Source organism: Myotis brandtii, unplaced genomic scaffold (assembly GCF_000412655.1).
Source record: "Myotis brandtii unplaced genomic scaffold, ASM41265v1 scaffold111, whole genome shotgun sequence".
Classification (NCBI taxonomy): domain Eukaryota; kingdom Metazoa; phylum Chordata; class Mammalia; order Chiroptera; family Vespertilionidae; genus Myotis; species Myotis brandtii.
This window is the reverse complement of record NW_005353789.1, coordinates 4,795,673-4,812,668: the sequence shown is the minus strand read 5'-3', so window position 1 is coordinate 4,812,668 and position 16,996 is coordinate 4,795,673. Positions and strand designations below refer to the sequence as shown.

General features: G+C 42.4%; 1 protein-coding gene across 1 annotated transcript in view; it reads left to right on the top strand.

The window, feature by feature from the left end:
• The window catches only part of FRAS1 (Fraser extracellular matrix complex subunit 1), a 466,232-nt gene that overhangs the window by 249,202 nt on the left and 200,034 nt on the right, over nt 1-16,996 (top strand). The window contains exons 19-20 of the mRNA XM_014544766.1: nt 1,499-1,639; nt 3,974-4,117. Coding sequence (XP_014400252.1) covers nt 1,499-1,639; nt 3,974-4,117 — 285 coding nt within the window. The remainder of the gene's footprint in view (nt 1-1,498; nt 1,640-3,973; nt 4,118-16,996) is intronic.

Genomic DNA, 16,996 nt, shown 5'->3' with positions numbered 1-16,996 from the left:
TCTTCTTCTTTTGGTCTCTTGCCAGAAGAAGTGAGAAGCAGGTGATTTTATTTGAAATCCATGCCTTTGCTTTTCACCAGCTCTGCAGAAGGGAAGCTTATCTTCTTTTGGTCTCTTGCCAGAAGAAGTGAGAAGCAGGTGATTTTATTTGAAATCCATGCCTTTGCTTTTCACCAGCTCTGTGCCAGAAGGGAATTCTTTGTCATCAGTTCCAGCAAGTGCTACCCAGCTCCCCTCCTCTTGGAACCAGACATGCTTAGACCTCCTGGTCCTTGGCAGAGAGATCCTCACATCTTCTCTGCGCTCACTCCTGCTGCTGCCTTGGCAGTGCGCACGCAGCTGCAGCTGCAACCTGCTTTTATTCCTTGCCATCCTTATCTTTATTGCCCACACCTACTGTGATTCACTTGGTTCTCTTCCAGTGTAGTGCCTTTTGTGAATTTGGTGTTTTTTTCCTGGGGAAAACATAACTTTGGCATGATTTTGTCTAAGGAATTGAACTTCAAACGCAGCTCATGATAACCTCCAGAAAGAGGGCTTTTTCTGTTCTCTGTACTTTAATGGAGTATTGCTACTAAAACAGGCACCCAAGTTGTGCCACCTGACTCTAGTGAGAAGGTTCAGTATCCATTGCGGTAGAAGGTTTCCCCTTTGCCTGTCAGGAGTTTGTGGGAAGCAAAGTCTCCCTCTTTTCTCCACCTTGCTGCCTTTGAATCTGGATGTTTTGGGGCGGGGGAGTCTTACCACTCACTTTTCTGTTTTGTCACTTTGATCTTCACTTCCTTATTTCCCTAGATGGGATGGTCATGCTGGCCCCCTTGGAATGTGTGGCCAGTTACTCGAATTTTTATGGTTCTAGATCCATGTTCTATTCATGGATGGCATTTTCATTGACTCCAAAAATGCATTCTCTTGGTCAGGCCTAAGGATATATTAGGCTTGATCAGGAATCTTCAAAAAATGAGTAGTGTTGCCTGAACAGTGTTGCTCAGTGGTTGAGCATCGACCTATGAACCAGGAGGTCCCAGTGAGGGCACATGCCTGGTTTCTGGCTTGATCCCTAGTAGGGGGGCCGGCGTTAACCTATGCCGCCATCTTGGTTTTCCCCAGTCCTCTTTAATTTTTGAGCAGCCTGATCAACAGCTCGTTGTCTGGTGATGGTGGAGGAGCTGTCCTGGGGGAAGGGAGACCTCTTTTATGACTTCCTGCTCTTTACTTGACATTCTCTGAGAATGGGAACTTGGGAAGAAAGAAATGTGTGACTCTGCAAATAGTAATTTCTGCTTTGTGGCATTTGTGCCTTATTTAACCGGAGAGCCACAGATGCTTGCTTTGCAGGACATGGCCTTTAGAAAGAAGTGTGTGAGATGTGTCCTTGGGAAACTGAAATGAATGTGCAGAATGTGTTTCAACCCAGGAATGCTAACGGGAGAGACAGAGCACCCACACTTGTCATATGGCAACTTTCCTGACTGTCTGTTCTGCTTTGTCTTCCCAGCTTGTCACCAATCCTGTTTCGGGTGTGCAGGGCAGAGCCCACACAACTGCACAGCCTGCTGGCCTTCCCATGTGCTGATGGAGGGGCAGTGCCTCTCCCAGTGCCCGGATGGGTACTTTAACCAGGAAGGCAGCTGTACAGGTGAGTGTGTGACATGCTGGGGCATATTCCCTGTACCCCTGTTTTGTCTTTATAATGTGGCCAGACACTGTAATTAGAAACATTGTCATACCCATGGGACTAAGGGCTGGGTTGTAAGTCCCTATCTAGAACTCATAGGAGTAAAGGGAACAAGAGAAATTCAGTTCTTCCAGTAAGGAAGCATGGAGGAAGTGACGAATTAGAACCAGCTTACCCTGCGCATACAGTGAGGGATGGGTGTGAAGGCAGGCTCCAAGGCATCTGTGTAGGCTTGGGCATTGGGCGTGACCTCTGCACTTCTCAGCCCCACTTCCCCTGGCTATAGCCTAATAAAGCAAAGGCAAGGGAGGTGGTGGTGGTGGTGGTGGTGGTGGTGGTGGACATATGTAATACTCTCAGCAATAAAGATTTTTAAAAAATAAAATAAAGCAAAGAGAGAGGTATTTATTTTTTTCCATGACAGGTCCGTCCCATATGTGTGTTTTTTTTGTTTGTTTTTTTTAGAGAGACTGTCCCATATGTTTTTAAGAGCACTTTCATGTCTCAGTGACAGAGAGTCTAGAAATTACTAGTTGAGATTAGTGCGGGGATTTTATTGGAATTGACAAAATGCTAAAATGTAAGCACCTCATTGTAGCACTGTGTTTTCTTGTATCTACAGGGGGAAAAGAAGACTAAACACATTCTATCATGATGACTGTTTTATTTCTAATAATAGACTTGTTGACACCAGCTTCTAGGAAAAAGCCCACTGTTATGAAATTGTATTACATGTATTTCTAGAGTCGAAAAGCATGTAGTAAATTTGTAAAATATTTTAAAGATAAATTAATACTTGTTAGATTCCTCTAGCCTCAAACTCCAAAGAGGAAATTTAATGTGAACACCGATTTAGATGATTGAAGATCAATATGATATTTCTTCTGAAATTTTCTTCTTCCAAGTACCTTTTTAATCTCTCCAGGCCCCTGACGGGTTGCTTCCCTTTAAACTCTCTATCATGCTCAGAGGGGAGTGTTTCTGGTTTGTCATTGGTGGTGTCCTTGAAAACCATTGTCTGTCCTGCACTTTCACACTAGCCCAGTGGTTTGTGTGTGTGAAGTGGTTTGGGGAGTAAAGTCTGAGTAGCTCTCTTATCTTCTTTTGGTCTCTTGCCAGAAGAAGTGAGAAGCAGGTGATTTTATTTGAAATCCATGCCTTTGCTTTTCACCAGCTCTGTGCCAGAAGGGAATTCTTTGTCATCAGTTCCAGCAAGTGCTACCCAGCTCCCCTCCTCTTGGAACCAGACATGCTTAGACCTCCTGGTCCTTGGCAGAGAGATCCTCACATCTTCTCTGCGCTCACTCCTGCTGCTGCCTTGGCAGTGCGCACGCAGCTGCAGCTGCAACCTGCTTTTATTCCTTGCCATCCTTATCTTTATTGCCCACACCTACTGTGATTCACTTGGTTCTCTTCCAGTGTAGTGCCTTTTGTGAATTTGGTGTTTTTTTCTGGGGAAAACATAACTTTGGCATGATTTTGTCTAAGGAATTGAACTTCAAACGCAGCTCATGATAACCTCCAGAAAGAGGGCTTTTTCTGTTCTCTGTACTTTAATGGAGTATTGCTACTAAAACAGGCACCCAAGTTGTGCCACCTGACTCTAGTGAGAAGGTTCAGTATCCATTGCGGTAGAAGGTTTCCCCTTTGCCTGTCAGGAGTTTGTGGGAAGCAAAGTCTCCCTCTTTTCTCCACCTTGCTGCCTTTGAATCTGGATGTTTTGGGGCGGGGGAGTCTTACCACTCACTTTTCTGTTTTGTCACTTTGATCTTCACTTCCTTATTTCCCTAGATGGGATGGTCATGCTGGCCCCCTTGGAATGTGTGGCCAGTTACTCGAATTTTTATGGTTCTAGATCCATGTTCTATTCATGGATGGCATTTTCATTGACTCCAAAAATGCATTCTCTTGGTCAGGCCTAAGGATATATTAGGCTTGATCAGGAATCTTCAAAAAATGAGTAGTGTTGCCTGAACAGTGTTGCTCAGTGGTTGAGCATCGACCTATGAACCAGGAGGTCCCAGTGAGGGCACATGCCTGGTTTCTGGCTTGATCCCTAGTAGGGGGGTGCAGGAGGCATCCAATCAATGATTCTTATCATTGATGTTTCTCTCTCTCTCTCTCTCTCTCTCTCTCTCTCTGAAATTAGTAAAAAATAATATTTAGAAAAAGAAAGAAAAGATGAGCAGTTATTTGAGTTGTGTTCTGAATATAATTTGTGGAGTTCATAAAATATTTCATGTATTTACATGCTGAGCTGCTAATTCCCATCCTGATTCTTGTTTTTCCCCCTAGAATGCCACCCCACCTGCAGGCAGTGCCATGGCCCATCCGAATCTGACTGCATTTCCTGTCACCCTCATGTCACTATTAATGGTGGAAACTGTAGGACCAGCTGCAAGGAAGAGCAGTTCCTCAACCTCATGGGGTACTGTGCTGGTGAGTGATACCTCCTCAGAGTCTCAGAACCACTGCCAAAGGCTGGCGGTTCTTCATTCCAAGCTTTAACGGCTCTTGTACCTGTTTATCAGCTGAGGAAGAGCTCTTTTCTCAGGAGACATTTATTTCATATCTGGGAACTCATTTCACTGCTTCCTATCAGACATTTAGTAAATAATAGTGGATTCAAATGGAATCTTCTAATAATACTCTTGCAATTTTTGAAAGAATTTAGAATCTCAGATGAATGGAGATTGGAGTCATGATAATATCATCCATGCACGTGGCACACTTTGGCTTACAATAGCAAAATGTATTTTCAACACAATCTCTCTGAAGACTATCTCCCTCTTGTCTACACTATTTCCTGGCTTGCTATGGAGAACCTTTGCCATCAGCTCCAGCACCAAAATTTAGAGAAATTAACACAAAAGTAAATCAGTTGCCTCAGGAGTTGGGTTTATTCCTCCTCATTTAGAACCCAGATCTCAAAAAGAAATAAGTTAGGAGAGCAGCATGAAGTTTGGATAATGATGAAAGAGCCATACAGTGTTTGTGGTCATCCATTCATTCATGTAGCAAATATCTTTGAAAGTCTACTAATGGCCAGATGCTCAGAATACAAAAAACTTTTTTAAAAAATGCTGAATAAGACAACGACTCTGTTCCCAAAGAGCTAATAGTCTGGAAAAAGTAAATTATAGGCTAGTGGGTCATTATTTATTTCCTGACCCACTTTTCTCAATTTAGGAGAAATGTGAAGAGATTTGCTTGTGCAGCTGTTGTTACAGCTCTGAAGGGCTTGCCTGAGAGGCATTTTGGGATGCTACTGGGCAAGTGGGAAAGATGAAAAAGCCAGAATCAGGCTGGATGCATGCTAGAGGGATTGACTTGGCTGTACTGCTTGTCCCTGGACAGTAGGAGGTATGGCTGAGTGTCTAGAGCCAGGGGTGGGCAAACTTTTTGACTCGAGGGCCACAATGGGTTCTTAAACTGGACCGGAGGGCCGGAACAAAAGCATGGATGGAGTGTTTGTGTGAACTAATATAAATTCAAAGTAAACATCATTACATAAAAGGGTACGGTCTTTTTTTTTTTTAGTTTTATTCATTTCAAACGGGCCGGATCCGGCCCGCGGGCCGTAGTTTGCCCACGGCTGGTCTAGATTATAACATGAACAGGCATGTTGAGTCTGAGACAGCATTGATATTTCAGTTGTCAAGTTTGATGGTGAGGGCACAGCAAGTCAAGGGCAGTGCTTTAAGTATAGCCGATGGTGCCAGGGTCCTGGGGATTCCTTCCTTTTTGCACATGACCTTTGCTATAGACATTGGGGTCCAAAGCCTATATCCTAGAAAGACTGAACTGTGAAGAGCAAAGTTGCAACCAAAAATGCTGGAATTCAGGGCAAAAACCAGTTGTTATGTAAGTTCAGAGAAGAGAGAAGAAAAAGCTATGGAAGGCATTGTGAAGGAGGTGGGACCTAAAATTCTTCCTGAAGAATAGCTAGGATTACATTAGACAGAGGGAGGTCAGGCAGACTTTCTGAGTGTGGTTCCACCAGGAGACAGGCACCGTGGAAGAGCATGTGGGCTGTTCACGGCCAGTGAGATCCAACTTGGCTGAAGAACATGGTTTGTAGATGGCATAGTAGATGAAACAGTTGGGAAATTTAAGTTGGAACCGAAGTATAGAAAACCCAGAATTTCAGGCCAAAAAAATTAGATGGAATTTTGTGGGCCGTACAGTCATGAGAGTTTTGGAGAGGTCAGTGACTTGACTAAAATGGTGTGTTATGGGCAGGAAACGTGCATGCTGTGTGGGAGTTAGACTGGAGCAAGGCAAGATGAGAGTCAGAGAGAGGCATTAGAAGGCAGGATCTTCATTATGCTTTCCTATTTCCAACCCATTCAGTGTGTGCACCCTGAAATTTTTATGCTGGGGAAATTTTAAAAATAAATGTTTATATAAGGAGATTGGAAACATTTAATTTTTAATGAGCTTTGTTTTCTCCAATGTCCAGAGCTCTCTTTGAGAGTAAATTAGGAGTACATTAATTTTTTAAGGTTAATAGGGGACCATTGGAATAAAGAATCATAGCCCTGGCCAACTTTGCTCAATGGTTGGAGCATCGGCCTGCGAACTGAAGGGGCTTGGGGTTGATTCTGGTCAAGGGCATGTACCTGGGTTGCAGATTCCCCACCCTCATTGGGGTCATGCGGGAAGCAACCAATTGATATGGCTCTCTCACATCTGTTTCTCTCTCTTTCTCCCCCTCTCCCTGTCCCTTCCACTTTCTCTAAAATCAATGGAAAAAAATACCCTCTAGAGAGGATTAAAAAACAACAACAAACAGTGAATAAAGAATCATGGGACTAGGCTATATGACTCTAGAAATACCTATCCCTAGAAGAGCAGGTCCCACTAAAATAGCTAGAAGAGACAAATTTTGACTGTCCTTGGCATTAGGTATATTGAGTATTGGTTTTAAATAAGATAACCATTGTCTAGTACTTGGATATCCTTTGTTGAATAGAGACAGGTGTATGAGTGTCTAGTATAGAAAAATTTGACCAGTAATTTCAATTGTTCATCCTTCAGGGAAGTGTATTGATTTCAAAGTTTACTTTTTCAATAAATATGTATCATTTCCAAACAACTCCCATTTCTCTCTGTAGCATTGTAATGCATTTGTTCATTTACTGCTTAATCAAATATTTATTAAGCACACGCTTCATGCCAGGCACAGTGCTTGGCTCTAGGGATACAGAGATGGATAAGATATAATGCTGCATTCAAGAAACATAGAGTGTAAGAAGGAAGGGGATGTGTGTTGAATATGATATTGCTGTGGATATGAGATAAGCCTGTGGGACAGGACTCCAACTCAGACCAGAGGGTGTGTGTGTGTGTGTGTGTGTGTGTGTGTGTGTGTAGAGTGGATATAGAAAGCTTCCTAGAACATTTCATAACTGAGATGATTTTTAAATATTGAGAGGGGTTTGGAGACTTAGAAGGAAGAGCATTCCAGAAAATGGTCCAAAGAATATTATCTATTCAGGCACCAACAAAGAGTTAAGTAGAATGCCAGCCCCTAGCATGGAAGTGGTGGGACTTGAAGCAGAAGGAAGTAGAACCAGGTCATGAGGCCATTGTATTTTCTGTGTAAGGAGGACATACTTTGTTATCAAGGCTGTGGGGATCTCTTGAAGGTTTTAAAGATATTATGAAGGATGCTATTTTGTGGGCACAAATGGTCAAATAGTGGCGATTTAATGCAGTGCCCCTCCCCCCTTATCTGTGGGGGAGGCATTCCAAGACCCCCAGTGGATTGTACCAAACAATCCACGGATAGTACTGAAATATATTTATATATATATATAATGTCTTTTTTTATAAATATATACCTTTCATATAAAGAAAGTGCTTTAAGGCTTCTCTTTGGCATATCCCAATTGCCAGCATCACTACTCGTGCTCTTTGGAGCCACCATTAAGTGAAATTAGGGTTACTTGGACACAAGACACTGCAATACCACAACAGTCAATCTGATAACCCAGGTGGCTACTAAGTCACGTTGGGGCAGGTAACATATAGAGCATGGATATGCTAGACAGAAGGATGGTTCACATTCCTAAAGGGACAGTGTGGAATGGGTGGGGCGGTGTTGGATGGCACAAGATTTCATCATGCTACTCAGAAAGTCATGCTCTTTAAATAAATTGTTTATTTCTGGAATTTTCCATTTAATATTTTTGAACAGGAGTTGACCAAAGGTGACTGAAACTATGGTAAGCAGAATTGTGGATAGGGGGAGCTTACTGGAGAAGCAACGGAAATTACTGATCTCTTAACCCTGGGGGTGGAGGGAGAAGGAGTTTGGGAGTTGATTTCCCAATTTCTGATCAAGTAAATTTGAGGAATGAGAGTACCATCTACCAATGGCCAGACTAGGAAGATAAGATGTTTGAATTTAGACACGTTGAATATGGGGTGACTATTGGACATCCAGGGAGAGCCTCCAGAAGGAGGTTGAAGACCCAAGTTAACAGGTGTTTTACTGGAACCACCAGGAGCCCATCTGCTATCTTTCTTTTACCCTGAACCTAATGTGCTGCAATGTTTCTTTCTTTTAACTGAAGTCTTGCTTTAGTCAGGTCAGAGTTAACCTCATGGAACATTTCAATGACTTTTACCTAAACTCAGGAACTTGTTAAGAAGAGCCTGGTGATGATCAACAAAGCAGAAGAAAATCCTCCCTAGGCAGTGCCATCCGGGGAATGTGTTTTCATCATCCTTGGGGAGTTCTGGCACAGTGAAGGCCCCGGGGAAGGGCCCTGTCTGTTCCCTCTATCATGTGTGAGATTTGCAGGGTGGTGGGATTTACTCACAGGATTTATATCTATCTGAGCTGTACCTGTGATCATCATCACAGACCTCTTAATTGCACTTGGCTGTTTAAAAAAGAAAATTACATCTAATCTATCACACAGACAAGAATAAACATATCCTGGGAACAGGTCCAATAACCTTAATGTGATTATCACATACAGAGATGTCATATGTGTGGGGATTTTTTTTTCCCTTTAAGTCTATCAAAGCAAATATACAGTTTGTGAGATTTAGACCAGGACTGAAGGTTTTCAATAGAGATAAATGCACTGGGGTGAGAGGCAGGAGTGGATAAGATTACAGAAGACATGGATAAGCATTGTGGAAAGCCAGGTTTTTTCTTCATAGATTTTTTTTCTTAGGATTTTGCACACATCTCAGCAACATTATCCAAAAATTCCAAAGTCTTAGGTGCTTCCTCCTTCTGTTTTTTTCCAGCTAAATCTTTTCTCCTACTTATAGAATATGATAGAAATTAAAAAGAAAGCATGAGTGAGAAATATGCAAATGCAAAAGCAAAATAGAAGCATCTTGGACTTTGAGGCATGGCCTAGTGGAATGGCCATACTTTGAGTTCTTATGTAGAAAAGGAGATAACACTGAGAGGAATACTGTAGAGAGGACGAGTGGAAAATTTTAAACAGCTGATTTGTTAGGGTGGTGGAATCCTGGGGGATTAAAGTTGTGTTTGCTTATGCAGTAATTTTTTTAAATACTGATTCATTTTCTTCATAAATCTGAGCCAGAATGTAAGCAGAAGGAGACATGTCAGTAAAGAACTACTGCTCTGGGCATTTCCACATTGTAGTCCACGGGACTTGAGTCCTAGGCAATGGTTAGTAGGTGTTGCATGCAAAACAGACCCCTGGCTACATAAATTTGGGACCTCTGAGTGGAATAACTTGAGCACATTTCTTTATTGCGGGAGATCTCAGAACCTTAAATAAACAGGTGTGCACTGTGAATCTCTAAGATGAAGGAGGCTGGATAGCGTTTCCCAAACATTTAATTGCATGTCCCTCCCTTCATTTATTATAGCCTCTCACAGAGTTAACTAGTGGTTTGCAGAAAAATCTTTGGAAATCCCTAAGTGATGTTAATATGTTGAACAATTTGTTGGCACTCTCTAAAGGTAAAATGAAATAATGAACCAGTCCTCAATTTGTGTACTTCCTCCCTCCCTCCCTCCTTCCCTCCTCCCTCCCTCCCTCCTTTTTCCCCTCCCTCCCTCCCTCCCTTCCCTCCTTCCCCTTGGTGGGCAAGCAGAGGGTTTACTGAGGAGACTCTTTTGCCTACCAAAGAGCACTGAGGAGCAATCAGTAATCATCCTCCAGTGTTGGGTCTGAGAAATGTTTGCTCTCTGAACCTGCGTGAAGCCATTTGTTGACTGGTGAGAAAACCTGTTAACATTTTTCTTCCAAATCATTAAAAAAAGCCTTTTGAGCCCTTTCCATTTATTTCCATTTCCATTTTCTCCATTTATTTTCATCATTTCTGAAAGAGGGCCCTAAAAAAAGTAGTGCAAAAGTTGAAATGCAGATTAAAAGAGCAACAAATTCTTATTTTGGAATAAGCTGCCACAACTACAATACTAAGTAATGAAAAAAAAATCAGCTCAAGTTGAACGTAATTAAGGACCTGGGAGGGAGCCCTGTGCCAGCCAGTGTGCCAGCTCTCTGCTTCCAGACACAGTGACTTGAAGCCAGAGAGGTGAGAGCCAATTCTGTTTTACAGCAGCTTCTAGGTGCGGGGGAGGGAGGTTGGCACTGCCCTTCATCTTGCTGTAGCTGCTCCTGGGGCTGGAACTGGAAGACTACAAATGTGTAGCAGTTACTGCCTCATTCTGATTCAAAATCCTACCCATTCATCTCTCAGGGCCTGGCTCAGATTCCTTCCCTAAGAGTACCAGCTTCCTCTTGGTCTCTCCCACATTGTAATTCCTGGTGTGCTGATTATTTCTACCACTTACCTTGCACTTGTCATTGATGAGTGCCTGTTCTCTGTCAGGGATTGTTTCCCGGTGTCTAATAATAGGTGACTGTGCTGAGGGCTCATTATGTAACAAGCACTGTGCTAATCGCTTTGCATGCATTTTCCCAGTTAATACTAGCAATGGTCCTCAAGATAGGTACTAATTTGATCTCCATGTTATAGATGAAGAAACTGACATACAGAAAGGTTAAGTAACTTGCTCAAAATGACAGAAGTTGGAAGATAGAACCAAGATTTGAACCTAGAGAATTACACACAATAGAAATTTGTGATTCCGCACTATAGAGACTTAAGAACGATGTTTTGATTGGTGGATTAAAAGATGGATTGATACAGACTTGTATGAAGGTAGCTTGGAGAGACACTGTTGGGAAAAGTTGCAAGAACTCTGTTTTAAATGCTCAGGGAGCTAATGTCTGGTGTAATCACCTTCTAATGCATCATAAGGTAATTATAGCAAGGATCTGTCTCCCTAGTGTGACTCATTTATTTGGTTCTTATATCTGCTTTTTCACCTCCTACTTTATTCCAACTGGTCCTATTCTTCTATCTCTATATTTTTTCAATTTTCTTGTGTCTTCTATTTTTTTTTAACACTTGCTTGTTTATTTTCCTTATCTTCTTTTTTTTTGCAATGCACTTTCTTTCCTTATTTCTCATTTTGTCACCCTATCTCCTTTGCTTGAACTCTGAATTGCATATCCAATCTCTCTCTCCAGGACTTTCAATGACTGTCTCTTCCTTGTTCTCCCGATTTGTGTTTTACTTAAGAGGCCACCCTGTCAGCTGAAGGATGATCCAATATTTCAAGGCTGTTTTTTTTTCCTTTGAACTTTCCCTTTCAGAATAAAAGAACATGACCTGATTAAATTGGGCCTTCCTAAATTAAAACAAACTTGTATTTTCTTCTTCATGTGACTTTTATACTAAACACTGTCTTACCTAGCTTTGGTAATGACAGAAAGATCTTACTTATAAACTCTCAACTTGGCAGGGCTCCCAGTGAAGTCAGGATCACTGTTATCTTCATAAGAACTGCAGGTCAGGGCTTGCATTGCAGAGAAGGTCTTTGAGGGTCTGTGCTTAAAGAACACAGCTGAATTTAGATTCCTAAGTAATCCTTTCAGTACTAAAGAGAGCAAAACTGCAAGGGCTGTATTTACCTACTTTTCTATATGTAAATCTCTGTGGTTTTAATAGATAAAATAGTGACAGATGGATGCATGATCATCACTATCAATGTCAGTTTTGATCTGATCTATTGCAGATATGTTTTTTTTAATATATTTTATTGATTTTTTACAGAGAGGAAGGGAGAGGGATAGAGAGTTAGAAACATCGATGAGAGAGAAACATCGATCAGCTGCCTCCTGCACACCTCCTACTGGGGATGGGCCCACAACCAAGGTACATGCCCTTGACCGGAATCGAACCTGGGACCCTTCAGTCAGCAGGCCGACACTCCATCCACTGAGCCAAACCAGTCAGGGCTATTGCAGATATGTTTATTGAGCACTTACTATGTTCCAGCTCCTCACATACATGATCTCATTTAGTCCTGACTGCAACCCCAGGAGGTTGGTCCTGTGACTAATAGTATAGCCCAAGAGACGGAGATTGGCGGCATTAGTCAATTTACCAATGTCTCACAGCTACTAGCAGTAGAGGTAGGCTTTGAAGCAGTGCCACTTCAGAGGACATATGTGGGTCACTCTGTCATCAGCCTTCATCACCTGATCTAGTTCCAATACGACCTTCTCTGCTTCTCGGCAGTCATACTCTTCACAGCTCTTTTTGATGTTTTGTCATCTTGCCCACCATGCCCTTTCCCTATGCACCCTCCACTCTTTCTCAACTCACAGTTTGCTCAGATCAGTTTTCATCTTTGCTTTCTTTTTTGTTTAGGAGATTAACATAATCTGATTAAAACAACAACAACAAACTCACCATTTCTGCTCAAATGTCTGGTATTTTCTTCTAGATGCCTCTTTTCCCTCATTATTTTTCCTCCTCCTCCTCCTCCTCCTCCTCCTCCTTCTTCTATGTTTGTTGGGTTTGTTTTTGTTTTTTTTTAGAGAAAGAGAGAGGAACATCAATGTGAGAGAGAAACATGAATCAGTTGTCTCCCGTAAACGCCCTGACAGGGGATCGAACCCACAACCTAGGTATGTGCCCTGACCAGGAATCAAACCCATAACCTTTTGGTGTATGGAACGACACTCCAGCCAATTGAGCCACCCATCTGGGGCTCCTCACTTCTTCCTTTGAGAAAGGAGCTCCCTCATCCTGCCTAGGGGGCCCCTCATCTGTGATCCAGAACCTATCTGCCCCATCACCTCCATAAGCTGGTCCTTCCAGTCAGTTATTTCCTCGTCTGGTTACTCATTCCATCTCCCTCTTTCTCTTCTTCCCCCCACCCCCTTTCTTCTAGGACCTTAGTGTCTTTCACAACCTTAATGCGACCCTCATTTCTGTTTCCTCCTTAGAGTCTGTCCCAGGTGCACACATGATGATCATCTGCAGGCCCTCATTTTTATCTACTTGCTGGACAACTGATCCACAGGAATATCCTACTCAAAAAACTTCAAAGAAAACCCACCCCATCTTCCTTTCCCTGATCCACCCATCCACAAGGTCCTTTTCTTCCTTTGTCTGTCGTCTTGTCCACCTGCTGCTGATTTTTTAATCAGCGCAATTCAAAACACTTGAGTTACATCTAATCCCCCCCTCGCCCCCCATTCCTACCCCATGCCACATTCTAATCCAGCCGTGGGCAAACTACGGCCCGTAGGCCGGATACGGCCCGTTTGAAATGAATAAAACTAAAAAAAAAAAGACCGTACCCTTTTATGTAATGATGTTTACTTTGAATTTATATTAGTTCACACAAACACTCCATCCATGCTTTTGTTCCGGCCCTCCGGTCCAGTTTAAGAACCCATGGTGGCCCTCGAGTCAAAAAGTTTGCCCACCCCTGTTCTAATCACTGCATATCCTGCAAACTCTCCTTTCCCAATGCCTCTTAAATGTATTCCCCTTTCTCTGCTAATAGAGAGAAACCTAAGCTCATCTTTCTCCTGAAGGCTCTGCCCCACTGACGTTCTCCCCACTCCTTTCTAAGAGAGGGTAACTCTTTTGGAAGATCTGCTTTGGCTTAGAAAACACTTTGATGGTGGTAACTTGTTGATTGTTTCCCATTGCCCACACATTAAGTATACATTTGTCACCCTGAGTTTCAAGCCCCCCTCTGTCTATGCTGGGTGCTCCCCACTCCCCACTGTCCCTCCTGTGTGCCTGTGCATGTTATTCTTGCCTTCTAACTAGGATTTCTCAGCCAGCACCACTTACAAACATCAAATAAGCATCCAAGTCTAAGTCCATTATCTAAAGGGAATATTACTCCCTTTAGATAAATATTCTCTGGTCCTCCTTTGACACCTATTGCATTTTAGGTGTGGCTTTGTTCTGACATTAGACCTTGTCATGGGCATCTCAAAGGAATGTTCTGAGCCTGGCTTAAGCTTCTGTCTCCCACAGTAACTTCCATAGTACCTCACACCCAATTGATGTTCCAAGAATGTTAATAGAAGTGGATATTTTTCTATCATGGGAGTAAACTAAGAGTAAAACATAAACTGATGGGAGGCTAGTTACATGGGCAGGAGTGGGACTCATGTTTCCTTGTTGGCAGCAAGAACTGGCACCAAAAATGAGACAAGAGCTTTGCTCGTATATCTGAGAGTGCCTCTTGCCCCCTCCTTTTTCAAACTGCGACTCCTTGGGTCTTACCGCAGCCTTCTCAACATGTTTGTGAGTTTGTTCACACTGGGTAGAGATAGAACCTACAGATAAGTCTATTGTAGTGGGTTATGTTTTTTATGGAGTTGGGGGGTGTGATTTTTTTCAGGGTGAGACAAAAGCCACAGACACTGAAAAAAAGGGAAGTTTTGTTTTATGGTTTTTGTACTAATCCAGAGCCTCTAACAAAAAAACAAAGAGTCCCAACCAGTTTGGCTCAGTGGGTAGAGCATCGGCCTGCGGACTGAAAGGTCCCAGGTTCGGTTCCGGTCAAGGGCATGTACCTTGGTTGCGGGCACATCCCCAGTAGGGAGTGTGCAGGAGGCAACTGATTGATGTTTCTCTCTCATCGATGTTTCTAACTCTCTGTCCCTCTCCCTCTCTGAAAAAAATCAATAAAATATATTTAAAAACAAAAACAAAAAAAAACCAAAGAAACAAAAAACCCACATGATTCATAAGAGCTCAGGGATGGGCTAGGACCAAAGTCATGATCCAAAAGGGAAGAGAGGATGCTTCTTTCTACTCTGCCGTCGTGGTTATTTCCCAGAATCCATCTGTAGTTATCTCATGAGTAACACCCTGTTGGTTTTAAAAATGTCATCAGAATTCAAATTCCATGCACACTTCACGGGCCCTGAGTTTTGGTATGAAATCATTTCTTTTTCTCCTGATGAGGAATAGCTATGAGTGCTGATTATTTTAACCGCTTCCAAACACATTTAATGTGGTTGCATTAAGAACCTAATCGACTGACAGGTGATTATTAAAAATCTCACTGTGTGTCTAAATTTGTCTTTATAGGTCATTATTTATTAGCTAAGGAGTCACTGCCCCATAAAACCAACATCCAAAGCCATTGCTTCGACAGTACACATTTACTTTAATATCTTCAAGCTTTTTTGACTTTGCTCCAAAGATGTGAAATAAGTCATTTCACTGCCGTGTGCTTCCATCCATCATGATTGTGGGTAATCCTCAGTGATCCTCGAAGCAGAGCCTTTGTGATTTGAAGAAAGAACCATACAGCGATGACCACATGTCATTTCCTCACAGCTGCAGGGTGGCATATTACAGGATTTTGCAGCTGCCGAGTCAAAATATTAATTTTTTAGCTATTTCAATTTTTAGCACATCTGCATGCTGTGCATATTTAGAAAATGAATAGAATCCCTTGCTTGCTCAAAAACAAGGAATGTATTCATTTCAGCTCAAGCTAATACTCCATTTCCAGGCTTCCTTGTAATGTGTTCATTAATTTGTTTGTTTAACGTGCTAATTCCCTGGGTTTGTTAGCAAACAGGCACATAGATAAACAACTGGAATTCCATCTGCCCTCCCCCATTCCCACCACATGCTTATGTTACACCAGGAAGCTGAAACAGGCCATCAATAACTGCATCCTGGGCCTCTTGTCTTCCCTTGTCACCCTTAATGAGTTTTATATTTAAAGACTTTTCACTGTAATTGAAATAGTGACAAATAAGGATTTACTTACTGAGTAGCAATGGGAGCGACGGCCTCCGGAATGGCACTGTTTTTAGGCATTTAATGGATATCCACTCCCCATTTAGACACATTTGAGGTTAGCCTCCTCTTTTGATTATAGATGGGGGCTGGGGGTGGGCAGTGGCGGTGAGAGGCAAATGCCTTACTGCACAGATGGGGCTTTTAGGATGGGATGTTAATCTTGCAGAGTCTGCTGGTTGGCGGGTTGGACACTCAGCGCCCCTATTTTAGTAACCGCAGTCCTGGTACAGATTAAGCAGTGACAGTATACACTTCCTCTCATGTATCCTGTGAAATTGTTCCAAATACCACCTGTGGGGAGGAATGGGCATGGAAGGTGATTCAGGAGAAATTCACTCTGTGGTTTGTTGGCCTCTCCAGGGATACTGCAAATTGCAGGACACACTTTCTGACAGCTGTGCTCCTCCAGTGTGGGTCCAGCAAGAATATGAATTAGAATTTGTCAGATGGTCAACGCCTACCAAGAAGAATTCAAGACTTGCCTCTAAATCAGCTTAGTTTTTAGAAAATGTGCCCACAGATTTTACTGGGCCTGAAGGGACTGGTGCCTTAGCAGTTCCCCAGGACACAGCATCACCTCCTGCAGTGCCTGGAGATGGCTCCAACCACCTCTTAATTATGTTTAGATTATATGATTAATGCATTTGACCAACCATGGAGATATTTCTCTTTGTTATCTCCAATTGTACTGACAAGGCAGTTGTATGTTGTCACATGCACAGCCGAGTAGCGCCCTTCCCTCTTAGCCTGAAGTAGCTTTTGAAAACCAGGTGGTGCAATGCATATCAAACTTTTTCAAGGGCCTCCAAGTTCCCAAGTTCCTAGTGCTATTACTCCAATAATTTTTTTCTTTCATTCAACAAATAGGTAGGGGCCACCTTCTAGGTGCAACTGATGTGGCCAAATTCTACTCTGTTTTCCTTTTTAAAGGTGTTTTAGAAACTGGCAATTTGTGAAAATATCTTCCTCAGTTATTATCTGGGAGACAAACCAGTGGTATGTTTATGTTATTTTTTTTTTTCCTAAGGGACACCCCAGATTTCCATGCCTGGTCATGATAGCTTTCATGTACCTATGTTCTAATATTCTTAATATTCTTTTTTTAAAATTAAATCTTTATTGTTCAGATTATTACAGTTGTTCCTCTTCCCCCCCTCCCATAGCTCC